The sequence below is a fragment of the Quercus lobata genome, chromosome 4 (genome assembly GCF_001633185.2).
Source record: "Quercus lobata isolate SW786 chromosome 4, ValleyOak3.0 Primary Assembly, whole genome shotgun sequence".
NCBI classification, from domain to species: Eukaryota; Viridiplantae; Streptophyta; class Magnoliopsida; order Fagales; family Fagaceae; genus Quercus; species Quercus lobata.
This window is the reverse complement of record NC_044907.1, coordinates 21,386,003-21,403,327: the sequence shown is the minus strand read 5'-3', so window position 1 is coordinate 21,403,327 and position 17,325 is coordinate 21,386,003. Positions and strand designations below refer to the sequence as shown.

The following is a 17,325-nucleotide window of genomic DNA, read 5'->3' as shown; positions in this document are numbered from 1 at the left end:
ACGTAAGTCGATCCTTGCCCATCTAGATGCCCCCCACTCATGCCTTATAAGCCTTTGGCCTAAGGATGAGTGTACCACTACAGTACACCATTCCTTAGGCCAAAGGCTTATAAGGCAAGAGTGGAAGGCGTTTCTCCCCGATGTGGGATTGAGCAAATTCGTGCGGATGGAACGTAAGTCGATCCTTGCCCATCTAAAAGCGAACAATACCTGATTGGGGGCCGAGATGAAAGTCCTCCCACACTATCAAATTGGGGCATCACATTGGGTGTTTTCTATACAAGTCAATATTTGGTGTTATTTTTTATGTGGTGTGGGAATTCTCTAGAAATAAATTCTATCAATATGTTTAAAGGTTCAAAACCTATAAAATTAAAGGGAAAAATGTTGAAAAAAGAATAAAAAAGCAACAGTTTTAATTGGAAAGAGGAAAAAAAAACATTATTATTGCCTTTCAAAAGAGATAAAAAGATTTTATTAATCTTCATGAATATTTGTATATAAATAATAAAATATAAGGATAATTACATAATAGTATAATACATTTCAAACAATAATATTATTTTCAAATTAAACTCTAAAATTTAGGTGCATATATCATATATGCATATAATATAGTTTTAAAAATATTACAATTTGATCATTTTGTTAAGTATTTACCAAATTATCATAATTTACTTGTTTCAAAAATTGGGAAAGGGGCTATGCTTATATAGGAAACCAAACAATGTGACTAAACTATAATACTTTTGATAGTATTTTACTGTATAATTTTGACAAAATCGAAATATTAGGTTCAATTGTGTAAATTGTAATAATTTATTTATTAATGAGCTTATATAGTTAAATGAAACCTAATTATTTATTAGGCATAACAAAATTATCCCAAACTAATGACTTAACCCAACCTAAGATGACCCTTTTGGGTTAGATTGGTTTTAGAGCTATTATGGGTTGGGTTAGGTAAAAAAAAAAAAAAAAAAAAAAAAAAAAAAAAAAAAAATTCAAGCCAATGAGGTTGGTCTGTGTTGAAAAATGCCCAACCCTGAAGCCATGCACATTCCTACTAATTCCATCAAACAAATGTGTTCTTTGTGTGTGTGTGTATATATATATAGAGAGAGAGAGAGTTGAAAAGGGTAGTAAATGTTTTTTGTTTTAGCTTATTTTATAGATATATTTACAATTTTCTAATGAGAAAATGATGATGGTGACAAACGATTTGGGGGAAGGATGAAACTAATAAACACAAATCAATCTTAGAGGATATAATTTGTAATTTAGTTTAAAATTTTATATATCACTAACTTAATAGATCCATTAAATACAACCAGCAAACCCATTTCCAATTCACCGACGTGTAAAATATGTAATCATTAGTCATTCTCAGAATATAGGTGCAAATCACCTTCTTGAAAATTATAACATGATGTTTTTTCATTAAATTATTTAAAACCTTTGAATTATTAAAAACCAGTGACAAAACTTTATTTATTTATTTTTTTTTATGGGAAAAACTTTAATAGTTTAGTATCTATAAGACTATAACAGCATTCTCAAAAAATATATATATAAAATAATAAAAGACTATAACAGTGTTTTACTTTAAAGACTTCTCATTTTCTACGTTGGCGGCTATTAAAAAAAATACATAGTTAGCTGTTTCTTTCAATTGTCGTTTATTTAAACAAACATAGTTAGCTGCCTTTGTGGAAAGAACATGTATAGTTAATTTAAACATTGATGAAATTTTTCAAAGCTGGACACAACAACAACTACCATTCATCGCCTTCACTAATCCACAAACCCATCTAATATTCCTTAAAGGAAAAAAAAAATGGTGGATGGAGCTTTGTTCCAACTTGCAGGAAAAGTCCTTGAACTGCTGGGTTCCATCACTCTCCCAGAGGTCAAACTGGCCTTTGGTGTTAAGATTGAGATAGAAAATCTAAAGAACACTGTCTCCACAGTCCAAGCTGTGATTCTAGATGCAGAAAAGCAGAGTTCTCATAGCCATCTGATCAAAGATTGGCTCAGAAAGCTCAAAGATGTCCTCCATGACGCAGATGACTTACTGGATTCTATCTCCACTGAAGTTTTGCGGCACAAGGTGATGAGTGGAAACAAAATGACAAAGGAGGTACGCATTTTCTTTTCAAGTTCAAACCAGTTTGCTTTTAGTCTTAAGATGGGTCATGAAATAAAGGCAATTAGGGAGAGACTAAATTTCATTGCAAAAGATAAGGATGATTTCCACTTTATTCAAAGCTCGATTGAGCCACAAATCATGAATAGGGGCAGAGAAACTTATTCTTTTGTACTGGAAGATGAAATTGTTGGGAGAGAGAATGATAAGAAAGCGATTATAAAATGTCTTTTCAATGACAATGTTGTAGAGAATATTTCTATCATTCCAATTGTTGGTATTGGAGGATTGGGCAAGACAACACTAGCTCAATTGGTATACAATGATGAAACTGTCAAAAAATATTTTGAGCTTAAACTTTGGATTTGTGTCTCTGATACCTTTGACGCACAACAAATTGTTAAAGAAATTTTAAAACAATTAACAAAAGAGAAGCATGAAGAAAGCCTACAGCTGTTGCAAAATCAGCTTCGAGAAAAAATTAATGGGAAAAAATACTTGCTTGTCTTGGATGATTTGTGGAATGAGGAAAATAATAAATGGCTTCTCTTGAGAAATTTGCTCATGGTTGGTGCAAGAGGAAGTAGAATAATAGTGACCACACGCTCAGAAAGTGTAGCGAGGATAATAGGGGCAGTTTCATGGCATGCTCTAAGAGGCCTACCTGAAGAGAAGGCTTGGAGTTTGTTTGTAAAAATGGCATTTGAACAAGGTCAACTACCAGAGAACGAAGCCTTTATAAGTTTGGGAAAGGAGATTATGGGGAAGTGTGATGGGTACCTCTTACCATAAGGACTATAGCAAGCTTGCTACGCACCAAAGCTTCTGAAAATGAGTGGAGATCCTTTAAAAGTTATGAACTCTCAAAAATAACTCAAGAAGAAGAAAATGATATTTCATCAACACTTGAGTTATGATGATCTACCTTCGTACTTAAAGCAATGCTTTGCTTATTGTAGATTGTTTCCAAAAGATTATGTGATTGATGTAGACATTGATTCATCTTTGGGCAGCGCAGGGTTTTATTAAGCTATCAAATCGAAAGCAACGTGTTAAGGACGTCAGTCAAGAGTACTTTATGGAATTACTTTGGAGATCCTTTTTTCAAGATGTAAAAAAAGATGAATTGGGCAATATAGCGTGTTGCAAAATGCACGATCTCATGCATGATCTTGCAACTCTTGTGGCTGGGACGGAAAGTACTATGTTAACTTCAAGTAAGGAAAATATTGGTGAAAAGGTTCGTCATGTATCATTTGATCTTAAGGATTTGTTGAGTAATCTAGAGGATTCATCAAAAGAACTTCCAATTCTCATGGTTAAAGGAATGAGAATACGAACAGTTCTTGCACTTAGTGTGGGGATAGAGTTGGGTAAGTTTACTTGTGATGTGCTCATTTCAAATCTCAATTATTTGCGCACATTGGATTTGAGTAAATTAGATCTAAGTTTGGTGTCACATTCAATTGGGGAATTGAAACATTTAAGATATCTTGATCTTTTCAAAAATAAAAATATTGAATTTCTCCCTAATTCGATTACCAAGTTGCTAAATTTGCAGACACTAAAACTTAGTGGCTGTGACTCACTTAAAGAATTACCCCAGGGCATTAAGAAGTTGGTCAATCTTAGGCATCTAGATACTAATTGCACCAAATTGACTCATATGCCCCTTGGACTTGGACATCTTACTTCTCTTGAGATACTAACACGGTTTGTCTTGAAGAAAGGAGGTTTCGAGGCAAGCTCTTATAGTTGGTGCAAGAAAAAACAAGCTAGGTTTGGTGGTGGGCTAAGTGAATTGAAGGAGCTGAGCAATTTGGGAGGAAGCCTATGGATTGAAAAATTGGGACATGGAGAGGATGACATGCTGGAATGTAAAGCCACAAATATGAAGGAGAAACAACATCTTGAAGAGCTTCTTTTATGGTGGGAGTGGGATGATGGAGAAAGCGAATGTTATGATGAAATATCACTAGAAGGCCTCCAACCACATCCAAATCTTAAATCGTTGTCCATTTGAGATTATCTAGTAATAATAGATTGCAGCACCTCCCAGCGTTAAATCAACTCCCTTTTCTCAAGTTTGTCTATATTTTAAATACGAAAGCCGCACTTGAATACATATCAGATGAAGACATTACTAGTAACGTGTTGGGTGGTTCCTCTTCTTCTTCTTCAAAAACACCATTCTTCCCATCATTATCTTCTCTCATATTAGACAAATGCCCGAATCTGAAAGGATGGTGGAGGAATTCAGATGATGATGTTAATGAGCCACACCATCTCTTACTTCCATCATTTCCTCCTTGCCTTTCTAAATTACAGATTCTCGGATGCCTTAACTTGACTTCCATGCCCCCGTTTCCATATTTGAAAGAAGAGTTGGTATTGCGTATCGCTAGTTGGAAGGTATTGGAGCAAACAATGAAAATGGGAGCAACCACATCAACCTCCTCCTCATGCTACTTTCCTCTCTCTCAATTACAATATTTGAAGTTATATTCGGTCAACAATTTAGAATCTCTTCCAGAGGAGTGGCTGCAAAACCTCGTTTCTCTTCGAAAACTCGAAATTTACAAATGTGATGGACTCATATTTCGCCCTTGGATAGCCAACCTCACATCACTACAATTCCTTACATTTTGGGAATGTGCCAAGCTAACATCACTTCCTCAAGGGATTCGTAGTCTCACCTCTTTAACAGAGTTGAAACTTACTGATTGTCCCCTCTTACGGCAAAGATACAAGAGGCAAATAGGTGAAGATTGGTCCATCATTGCTCATGTCCCACGTGTGATTTTGGATTATGAGAACCAGCAGGAAGAAACAATTTTTTCAGGTACGCATCTATCTTATAATCCCAAATTAAAAATCAAGTACTTTTTTTGATGGGATAATTGCCGAATGAATTCTTTCTTTTCTTAGATTTGTTTTTTGAGACTTTGTTTTAATCAAAAGCAAAACAAAGACATTCACAAATCTAGAGATAATATTTATCTGAGCTGTAAATTTCCTATCTTCTAATAATTAAATACTTCTAAATAGATGTTAAACATTCTAAACAAAACCTTTGGTGCTTTCAATTTTCTTTCTTCTTAATCTGTTTTTTATATGTTAGATTTTTAATGCCCAGAGCATCACCCAGTAGTAAATTGTTTGGTTTCCTAGTGATTTTGGGCTCATTCTCTACCTCCAACAGCCGCTTACAACCTTCCTTTCATCTCCAAGTATTTCAAAAGGAAAAATCCTATACTTCATTTTTATTTTTTATTTTATTGTTCCTTGTCATCGTTGTCCTCCAAGAAACAGAAAGTTCTAATTTTTTTAATGCACACTTCATGTACTTTATTTTTTGGTTCTTGCCCTAAAACAGATGATTCATAACACTACCATTATGTTTAAATAATACTTTGTATCCAAGTACTAGAGAATAGGTAAAAATTCATGGATAGGTTCAGGGCCGGCCCTAGGCTTAGGCCAATTAGGCCATTGCCTAGGGCCCCTTACTAGAGAAGGCCCCAAATTTGGGGGCAAATTATTTTATTTATTTTTATATAAATATTTTTGGGAGATATTAAAATATTTTAATTTAAATTTTTTTTCATTATTAAGAAGGCTCAAAGAATTAAGTAATGCTAAAGATAGAGACAAATTTAAATAAATACGTCTTACAAATAGACGTGTTACTAATCACAAGTAATTCAAATAGGAAAATGTTAAAAATACTATAAATTTTACTACATAACTTTTATTTATTTAATTATTTTTATACAAGATAAAAATTTTACTCTAACCTAATATAATTGTATATGTGTGCAAAACTCTCTTCTAGAGACTTAAATCTCGGCTATTGCCCTCCTACATCCCACAAGAACTTATATTTGTAGAGTGATCAATGCACCAAAGATACGTGAGGGTTTCCATAACTTTCATAATTTGATTTAACAATGAATATGATAGATAGATTTTAACAAAACTATTGAATGCATTTTTGAATGAATATTTGTGATTGGTGATATATTTTTGTAATTTTCATGTTGTAAATTTTATAATATTTCTAGTATTTTTGTAAACCTCTTGTTATTGATCATATTTATTACATCACCCGTTTGTAGTAAAATTTGTTATAACTTTACATTTTCTTAAAAAAAATCATATTAGAAAGTAAAAAAGAATGGATTTTAAAAAAACTCTTATATAAAATGCTAGTAAAATATTATTTAAGCGATAACATAAAGGCCCGATTTGAAGATTTCGCCTTAGGCCTCCGAAATGCTTGGGCCGACCCTGGATAGGTTGGATTGAATTTTTTTATATTACTGAAAATAAAATTACTAATTAATTATTTTATAAATTGAATACTAACTAAGACTTGAAGATCCCTCATTTTGCTTACTTTGCGGCCCACTTTTTGAATAATAGGTTGTTAATTTCATAGCTATACTCAAGTTTAAGAACTTTTGGTTTGTCTTTTTTATGCAGAATTGAACACCAATTCATTTGTTCCTGTTTTTGAGGTTTTGTTCTCAATCATTTGACTTCTCACGTAAGGCAAGGACAAACCTGGCTTAAAATTTGGACCCTATTCAGAACTTTATGTCCCTGAAATTAAGGCAAGTACAGTCATGGACTCAATGGTAAATTCCTTCGTTTGTTATTTTATTCTAATAATTTGTATTTTTTTTTTTTTTTTTGGCTAGGTAAATGCGGGAGCTCGAACCCAAGTAATAGGTTACTTACATAACTGGGTACCAACTCACCTAGAAGTGGCAGTGGTTAATAATTTGTATTGTTGTGTCAAAGCTTGAGTTGATGAAATATGACATATATGGTTGCTTTTTAATAATTGCAAAATTATAGCAAATTTGGTAGAAGTGTGAAGGGAGGACATGACCAGGCAACTTAGAGAATTTAGCTTAGTGTGTTGTATTTTGGTGGTTATAAAAGTTCTCAACAAACGTTTATTAAAATAAAATATTTTTTATTTCCTCACATGTTAGTGCGAAAGACTAACTATTTAAAGTCAGAAGAGCAAGTGTAACTTTTTTTTTTCCATACATTCACAAATTCAAAGTTTGATTGGATTGAATTTGTTCTACTCAAATTAAGAATTATTTGCAAGGTTTTTCTTTGGGTAAAAGGGATGGAAAGAGCATAAATTTGGGTGTAACCGTATACCTTTATAAAAATATTAAAAATTAAAAATAAAAATAAAAAAAAGAAGAAGAGAGAGAAAAGTTGGGTGCACAACAAGGCAATGTAGATGGTCTCATCAAATCACCACTCTTTCAAAGCCTATAGAACACAACGACACCAGCCCATTGGGCCCCATTGCTCTCACAAACAGATAGGCTAGGCCCCCCTTTTCACTTACCTAGCTACTCAACTCCTAAAACTAAATAAAGATAAATAGGGTTTGTGGGGCCAGAGAACTTATGACTCGGCCCACGCTCTACTAAGGCCCGGAGCCCGTGCCAGGGAGGGAATTTGTCGAGAACGAATAGGGAAAGGCCGCATAGCCTAGGAGCACAGCTGAGGATGACCCTGTCCTCGGCATTCCAAGTCTTCAGAGGGGAGAACAACATCACGTTGAAAGCGGCCCCCAAAACGCACCCAAAAGAAGAGGCGAGTAGAATGGGACCCACGTAGGGATGCAGAGTGGGGGTGGTTCAAGGTAACTACGTCACCACTACATTAAATGTGCCCACAAACGTCCCAGCCATATTAATGAAAGAAGACGCCTGACCAGGGTAGTTTCGGTTAGAGCAACTAACAAAAAGTAGAGGGAGGCGGCTGATGGGACAGACATACGAATAGGATCCTGCCTGATAAACAGGTGGAGGGTCAGGATCGACCGAAAAGAGATATCAGAAGGAAGAATTGTACATCACTACATTAAATGCGCCCACAAACATCCCAACCATATTAATGAAAGAAGACGCCTGACCAGGGTAGCTTCGGTTAGAGCAACTAACAAAAAGTAGAGGGAGGCGGCTGATGGGACAGACATATGAATAGGATCCTGCCTGATAAACAGGGGGAGGGTCAGGATCGACCGAAAAGAGATATCAGAAGGAAGACTTGTACACCAAAAGAGGGTGGGGGACAACCAGTCCTCCCAACCATGGTGTCCTAGAAATAAGGAGAATAAGAAGAGCACAAAACTCACCAGACTCCTTGGACGAGATTCACTGACCGGAGCCATCTCAAACCACCGTCCGATGACCAAGGCCTAGCCTTTCAAACCCACGCTCTACAAATGATATTGTTTGGGCCCTCTTTACGTGCGAGCCCAATGTCATCTTGGGGTCGTCACGAATCGAGTCCCTACAATTGGCGCCATCTGTGGGGAAGGCTTGTGCGTTGGCTCAGGCGGTGGAGCGAGAAGTCCTCCTATTACTTCCAACAGCCCACTAGCGTGTCCTAACATAGAGTTCCACTAGGGGCTGCGCTTAGAAGCGTTGGTAACGCGGACGGTTCTAGGGGCTTTCCACGGTGGATCAATGTCTCACTTATTGGTTGAGGGGCTAATCCCTCAAGGGGCTAATCCCCCCCCCCCCCATACAAAGGAAGTCTGAATACCAAGTTGGTCCCAACGATGCACGGAACATCTCGGACAATGCCTATATCTCCACTGAAGGAGGTTCAGACATGAGTTCAATGCACTATGGGTGCGGGTGAGCTAGCATTCAGAAACATGGTTCCAAATATATTATATGCATAACTATTTATACTTATTGAAATAGCTAGTCCAAAAATCACCAGGTTCATAACAATAGTAAGTATCGGCGAGGCAAATGGCATATAATCAAAAGGGAAAAGTAACAAGAGAATTTCATATACGTGTTCAACAGGTTCAACTACAAACAAATTATAAAGTTTTCTAAATAAAAGAGAAACTATGCAATCATTAAACTAAAAATAGATGTGAAGGCTGGCCGGGGTTTCTACTCCTTCAATTCTGTGTCGGCCACATCCAGGGAGGGCAGAACAGAGCTATCTTCAATACCTTGGAGGACAGTCCTTTCTGGGGGAGGCTGAGCGGGATTAGTGTCGGTGCTCTCGGGGACCTCAGCAAGGGGAATCGCCTACAGGGGCCGGGCAAGGATGGCTAGCTCTTCGGCACTAGGAATCTGAGCACTGACAGTCGGCTCGGCACCTTCCTTGGGCATATCGGAATTCAAACCTCCAGGTGCTTTCGTCGCATCAAGAGGCTCTCCCCCATCGGTCGACTCGCTGGAGGGGACGATGATCTGAGCAGCCTCTGACCGAGCAGCACTGGCCTCCTCTGGGTCGCGCACGGCCTCGGAATTGGATGGGGCAGTTTTGCGGATGGCTAAAGGGTAAAATATGCTCTCGGCGTTCCACAAGTCAGACGAAGCGTCCACCCCAGCTCGTTTTAGGGCCTCTTCCCAAACCTGGGAGCAATATAGTCTGCACACTCCGGGAATTTGAGCTTTGAGGGAGGCCTGGGTGTCAGCCATACCCGCCTCATAACCAGCATCCTTGGCCTTGTCTTTGGCAGCTTCGGCCTCGTCTCTAGAAAACTCCGCCTCTTGCTTAGCCCTCATGGCTTCGTCCCGGGCATGCTCAGCCACGCCTTTAGTGTTCTCTGCCATGGCCAGTTTTTTCTTCAAATCATTGATCTGACTCTTGGCTATCTACAACTGATCCTCGGTTTTGAGTAGACGCTTTGTCTGTTCCTCGACCTGTCTTTGGGCGCCTTCTAAACCCGCCGAGGCACTGTCCCTCTATCAGATAGCCACCTTTGAGTCCTCCTTAGCCTTTACAAGGTCGTCCTTGGAAGCCTTGAGGGTCCTCGTGGCGTCTATGCGTTTGGAGCGTTCATTCTCGGTGGCCTTACTCTGCTTGTTAACTTCCTCCTCCATTCTATATGTGACCTGAAGAGCCTGTCAAGTGAGGTAAATACATCGTGAATGACAAACCGGGAGCAAGAGTTAATAAAGTTTTAGGTTTCAAGAGCCTTACCATTCCCAAGTACCTCTTCGTACTGAGGAAAACCTCCTGCATCCTCATTTTCTTCAACTCATCCATGTCAGTGGGAAGCAGCATAATTCTCCCTAATGCGTCGGCCACATAACCGCCTTCGCCATCTCCGAGGTCCCTCATGGACGCGGTTTCCAATAGTGGCCCCCCATGGAGCATTGGGGCGGGGAGCCAGGCGCTTGGCAAAGATTGGACTTCGATCCCTTTCCCTTTGCTTTGGGCAGATTGGGCCTCGCTTTCTTTACCCTTGCTCTGGTGCCTAATCTTTAATTGTTTCACACGCGGGGCCTCATCCCTTTCTTGAGAAGATTGGGATTTTCCCCCGTCCATGGGTTCCTTACCCTTGGGACTCCTTTTTCTCTTTGAGTCCGTGGGATCCAGTCGAGGAGGCAGAGCTGATCGAGGAGGAGCGGGAAGTTTGGTGCGGGGAGAGTATGGTTGCAACTTAGTGGAGGATAACCTAGTCTGGATGGCCTGGGGCTGAGGTGGCAGAGACAGAGCGCTGGATTGCGGTGTTCCCAACGCACCCTTCCCCGGTTGACTCTCGAGGAGATCGAGCAAGCTAGTCGAGGGCTTCCTCTTAAGTCCCATCTCGATTCGGGAAGATGCATCCACTGATGACAATTCCGCCTCGGACAAGGCAGGGTCACCTAGATCACCCGAAGGATCCTCGGATTGGTTGCCTAGGTCAAATACTCCAAATCCCTCCTCTGACTGATCTAACTCTCCTTCGTCCTCTGCTGCGTGGTGAGATGAGGAGAGGTCCACCAGCGGGATGCCCTTTGGGACAGAAGATCCTTCGGAGATTAGAAATCCTGTTTCAACCATGGTAATTTTTGGGAGCCGAGGACGGCTGGCGCTGATCACGTGCCTGGGGTTGGCAAATGACTTCTGAAGGGGATCGTACCCTAATATTTTGTGAGCGGCTCTGACTTGACCATCCTCGTCATTTACGAAAATTGCCGCTTGAAGAACAGTCTCCAAGTTCACCCGGTTAACTAGGTGGAAGTGCCGATGAAAAGCGTTGGGGTCTGCAAGAAAAAGACACACATATGGTTAGTAATCGAACCACATTAAATTAAAATGGCACAAAGGGTCGGCACCCTTCCGCTCTCTATATACCCTACCTGGTTCTCCCTCCACCATTGGGCATGGAACGTCGTCGTGCCATTCCCCAGATACAATAAGAAAGTCTTTGTTTAACCCCTTGTTGGAGTCAGGAAGGCACTGAATTAGCCAAACCATTTCGTCTCTGGTCTTCATGTAGTAAATTTTTCCTTTCAATTTTTGAAGATTATAGCACTAATTCACATCATGATGGGTTAGTCTTAACCCCATTTTCTCATTTAGGGCATCCACATAACCCAGAATCCTAAACATATTGGCGGCGCACTGGGTGGGAGCTAACCGGAAATGCCTAAGGTAATTCTTCATTACCGGCCTCATGGGGATTCTCATACCCTCTTCTACGAAGGCGAGAACAGGAATTACCATCTCGCCTGTATTTCTCAGAACATGCCACTCCTCCATCTTACAGTGCCTCAAACCCACGTTAGGGGGAATCCTATAGTCGGCGATGAACTTTTTCATCGCCTCTTCAGTATCAACCAATTTCCTCAGTCTTAGTTTAACCATTTCTACGAGTTATTAAACAAACTCAACCAATGACGAGAGAAGGAAGGGAATAAGAGCAAAATAAACCCAGAAAAGAAAAAATACGAGTTAATGGAGGCAAGGAACTTACAGAAAAGAGGAAAGGTGCCTCGGACAGGTTTTTTGTGTTGGAGATAGACTTGAGTTTAGACGAAAGTTCAGAGGAACCCAGGATATACGCGCTGGAATTCTTAAATGCAAAACTGAAGAGGCAAATCGGTTCCAAAAATCATTTATGCCTGTCATTGAGAATAACTGCACAAATTTTCCTGCCCATAAAAGCCAGGAAACTCCCACCGTTAGATCTCCATCACGCTGTTGAACGTGGGGAGCACAGAGCCGCCTGCATTTAATGAGGACATGTTTCGCCTTCCAAAGGCTCCAGGAACGTGTCTCAAGCAGACGAAAAGTCTCGGGAACTGATAGATGATAAGGATTGATAAGTTTTGACAAACGTCTGATGTCATCAAAACCCTCCTATCCGTCCGAGGAGCCGGATAACAGGATCTTGAGGGGCTATTGTGGGGCCAGAGAACTTATGACCCAGCCCACGCTCTACTAAGGCCCGGAGCCCATGCCAGGGAGGGAATTTGCCAAGGACGAATAGGGAAAGGCCGAATAGACTAGGGGCACAGCCAAGGATGACCCTGTGTTCCGGTCGAGCACTCTCTTTTCTTTGTCCAATTCCGTCTTACCAAACAAGACTGACTTCTGACCAACCCGCGAAGGGTTGTGAAGTTGGGCCAGGTACGAAGAATGAATCTATATCTGTGTACGGAAGTAGCTCGCTCAACTGTTCGAGCGTAATACAGTGGTGGTTGGTTCCGATTCAACAAGGGTAGAATGCCTGGTTGAAGGTCCAGTACAATAGGTAGCAGGCGTTTGGTTTTGGCTCCCGAGCTCCTTAACATTCCAAGTCTTCAGAGGGGAGAACGACATCACGTTGAAGGCGGCCCCCAAAACGCACCAAGAAGAAGAGGCGAGTAGAATGGGACCCACGTAGGGATGCGGAGTGGGGGTGGTTCAAGGTAACTACGTCACCACTACATTAAATGCCCCCACAAACGTCCCAGCCATATTAATGAAAGAAGACGCCTGACTAGGGTAACTTCGGTTAGAGCAACTAACAAAAAGTAGGGGGAGTCGGCTGATGGGACAGACATACGAATAGGATCCTGCCTGATAAACAAGTGGAGGATCAGGATCGACCGAAAAGAGATATAAGAAGGAAGACTTGTACACCAAAAGAGGGTGGGGGACAACCAGTCCTCCCAACCATGGTGTCCCAGAAATAAGGAGAATAAGAAGAGCACAAAGCTCACCAAACTCCTTGGACGAGATTCACTGACTGAAGCCATCTCAAACCACCATCCGGTGAGACCTAGCCTTTCAAACCCACACTCTACAAATGATATTGTTTGGGCCTTCTTTACGTGCGAGCCCAATGTCATCTTGGGGTCATCACGAATCGAGTCCCTATAGGCTTCATGAACTATTTCTCGTTTGGATCTACGCAAAACGCCGTCGAATATTCACTCTTGATCTGAAGAAAACATGCTTCTCTAACTCCTTTCTTATTAGTTGTTAGAGAGATACTATTAATTAGTATTAGTCATTATATGGATGTGCAGTGTGCCATTAATTCAACTATCACAATATATCAAAGATGGTTAAGGTCACATTATAATGATGTGATATGGTTATTTTTCTCTTTCAATAAGTCTCACTCACTCATCTTCCAATTAAGGTTGCACCAAAGAAATGAGGACATTTTAACAGATCTATTCATTCATTTCATCAGGAATGTTGAGTACATGCGTAGTGTGCTGCATAGTCGACTTATTGAACATTTCATTTCTTCTTTCAATTTTATAATTTGGGTGTCCATCTCTAGGTAATGTTTTGGGTGTATCAATCAATTTATTGGGTTCTTTTTTTGCTATCTGGATTTGCTTATGATTGGGGTGTCCTTAGTTATACCTCATGTACGTATGCCAGAATGCTGTTAAAGCATCTCTTTTGACTTGATAATGTTGGAACATGCATGGAACCAATTCGCTCTATTGCTAGCTTGCTTATTTCTAATCAAATTGTTACAATACCATATATGAACAAATGTTACTAATAGAATTAGTTTTTAAAATTTCCCAATCAGTTTTTTACATTCTTTAAGTGATCTTTCAATGATCAGAGGAACTTCTAAATAATTTGATTGAGAGGTTAGCATGCTTGAATCAGATTAGCTTGAAATTTGGACCATAAGTAAACCTTGGCCTAAACATGATTCAGAATTAGCAACTATGAACTCCATTATAGTTATTAACAAAGCATAACAGGATAAATTTAGCATTAAACACCCAGAACGATTAAACACTTCCATTACTCACATAAACAAGAATAGGGATGGGATTGTCCTTTAGTCCATTTTAATCCCTTCAAAATAGTTGCTCAAAAAACCATTAAGGCAACAATAATTCGAGGGGAAGCTATTCACTCTACCATCAATTTTTGAAAAGGGTTCGGGAATACCAATTGGAATGACTGTTTAATTCCCCTGACACATTATAGATTGTCATGTGCCTTCATGAGGTTATTTCAATTGCACATCTTGGGATCAAAGAGGTTTTGTTATGATTCTTAACAATCTCTTGAGCCAGGAGTATGAGTTTTAGCCATTGTCCTCTGAACATAAGGCTGATTGATCATAATAGATCAATGATGAAATAAAACAGTGACTATCTACTAGTAGCTTTGCTATATGCCTTTGTAATTTGTACAAACTATTACAACATGACATTGACCCACTCACTCATCTTTGATGGACTAGGACCCTTATCATGAACCAGTGTTATTGCTATTACATTTACTTCCTACTTCACTTGAAAGGAAGAAAGAGGGCATTCATTGTATGAGTGAAGTTTCTGCCTACTTTGCTCTTAGTAGCTTTGATAATGCAAGCTCTGTAATCATCACCTTCTGGAGCTTTTGCATATTCCGAGTAAAAAAGAAGTTTCTTTATAATGCTAGCCTGAAGGTATTGAAGCAAACAATGAAAATAGGAGTAATAACATCAACTTCCTCCTCAAGCTACTTTCTGCTCTCATAGTTAGAGTGGTTGTGCTTAGAAGAGGTTAATGATTTATTTCTATGTGCTTCAGTACAATATGGACCACGGCCAAAAAGAATTAAAAGAAAAAGAGATGCTTCAAAAGTTACGGATATTCAAGACAATTAAAAGGAATTATTCTTTTTGAAATTTTCTCATTTAGAGTTTTGCATTCAGCAAGTACTTGTGCAATTGTTCAAGGTGCTCCTAAATATCTTATTGGGAGCATGATTTTATCACAAAAATGATAGCATATTGTTCTGCATGTAAAAAATCTTGCACTTGGTTGGATTAACTTGAAGCCTAGACCATTGGTGAAACTTATCCATTATGGTCTATATCACATGGGCTAATTTCATTAAGAAAGCATAAATAGGCTAATTTCAACTTTTGACACCTAGAACGATGTAAATACTTTTGTTATAGACTGTTCAAAAAACCATTATCTTGGGGACATTATTTATCCTCCAATCTTTGAAATGGCTTTGGAAATGCAATTGCAGTGAGAATACAAAGCCCCATTATAGATTGTCATATGCTTTCATGTGATAAAATTTTGGAAAGAAGAAACTTGTACAAACCAAGAAGATGAGGAATATGAACCTGGTAGTTTCACCATCATCAATCGATTGCCCATACTGCATTATTTGCTCCCAACTGTACTGCAGAAGACTGCACAATATACAAGAAAACTTAATTCAATCGCAAAAAAAATTCAATTAATAATAGAAGTGAACTTTGATAGGACAAATACAATACATGTCCCAGCTCTGGAGAAAATTTCTACTTTTTTGTGGGTTTTTTAGCTTCATTAACGAAAGGTTAAGAAACAAATCCCCAGCAGTATAGTTTAAACATGATGAACACAGCATATTAACCTAATTTAATTTCTAGAAAATTGAAGTCTCTTAGCTTTTATGTCAGTTTCAAAATTAATCAGTACGTAAAACTAGCCTCAAAGTGTGCAAGCTGCAAGCAATCAGATCACCTAATTGCAAATACTTCCTGAATCAAATATACAAGCAAACATTGGTTTATTTCTTAACTTTTTAACATCTGCATCTTTTCAACAATCAAATATGAAAAAAAGAAAAAAAATTTACAGGAGAACATTTAAAAGGAACCTAAAGTAGTACCCAAAAATGTAAATAATAGAATCAATAGAAGCAAATCTTATTGCTAATAAGTAATAAATTTTATTAGAAAAACGCCGTCCTAGTACGTGGAGTGCATACAAAAAAGGAATAGCTACAAAGAAAGAATTGATACAAGCAGAACTGCCACAAGTTTTTTGTCTTGGAGAACATAAAAGTATATAATGAATTTGGCTTGGTAAATTATTGCAAATGAAGTGACTGTGTCCATTGAAAATTAGGGGTTGGATTCAGTTTTGTATCTTCTTATCGTTATTAATGGTACTCCTTAGGCAAGGTGATCCTCTTTCACCTATGCTGTTTGTTTTGGGAATTGAGGCATTTAGTAGGCCAATGTTAAGAATAGAGGAGGGTGGTCATATAGATGGTTTTTGGTTTTCTTCGTCTTTTGTGATGCTTCAGATTTAGAAGTGGGGAAATTTTTTTGATGCTCCATTGAGATGGCTTTTGAGACTTCCACGACAAAGACCCTGTTCAGTAAGTGTTGTTATCAGTACACTTACCTGAACTCAAAATTTTTTTTTTTTTACACATGCACTGAATCCCTTTGTCTGGTCTAGGAAATTTTAAGTTCAAAAATGAAATATTATGAAGAAGAGAAAAAAAAATAGGGGTAAAATAATTTGATCAAATTTATATGAACATATTGATTATTCCTACATATATATACAAGATTTGGAATTCTGCCAATAGTAGGAGTATTAGTGTCATCTTATAGTATCAGTTTCCCAATAATACTCTCTCTCTTGCAGTTGGGATGAAGGTCACTGTATCAATGAGTCTTTGAAGTAAGTGAAAAGCATGAAGATGATCCATAACTTTGCGAAACTAATGTAGAGAAAAGAAAAAAGAAGCATTTTCCAGCAATGGAGTACTGATTAGGGAGGTAGATTATGTACCAGGTTGACTTCCATTCTGATGAAGTTCTTTTTTACCTGAATTCTCCTATTAATTGTTGTTCTTATTGGATAATCTTGTGCTTCCCCTTACAGGTGATATTGGCACTTGGTGAAATATTTAATCAAGGAAGAATAGGTGACCAAAGCTTTGTCCTACTATATGCTCCCTAGAACCAAGTTTATGTTACTTGTTGGTCTTATATTAAAACAATGAGTTCATGGCATAGTTCGTGAAAGATTTAAAAAGTTATATTACTTGTTTTATGTTGACAATTTCAAGTGCAGAGGATTTGTGATTGCTCCATTGAGTTGGCCTTTGAGACTTCCAGAACAAAGAACATCTTCAGAAAGTGTTGT

At 38.6% G+C, this 17,325-nt stretch overlaps 3 protein-coding genes across 6 annotated transcripts in view; all 3 read left to right on the top strand.

The window, feature by feature from the left end:
- Nucleotides 1-17,325, top strand: part of LOC115983794 (putative disease resistance protein RGA3) — an 82,472-nt gene that overhangs the window by 5,476 nt on the left and 59,671 nt on the right. The window lies entirely within an intron of this gene.
- LOC115983804 (putative disease resistance protein RGA3) overlaps nt 1-17,325 on the top strand; it is a 69,503-nt gene that overhangs the window by 16,423 nt on the left and 35,755 nt on the right. The gene's annotated exons all lie outside the window — the stretch shown is intronic.
- LOC115984832 (putative disease resistance protein RGA4) lies at nt 1,838-2,938 on the top strand. The gene has a single exon (XM_031107830.1). The coding sequence runs from the start codon at nt 1,838-1,840 to the stop codon at nt 2,936-2,938; it is 1,101 nt and encodes a 366-aa protein (XP_030963690.1).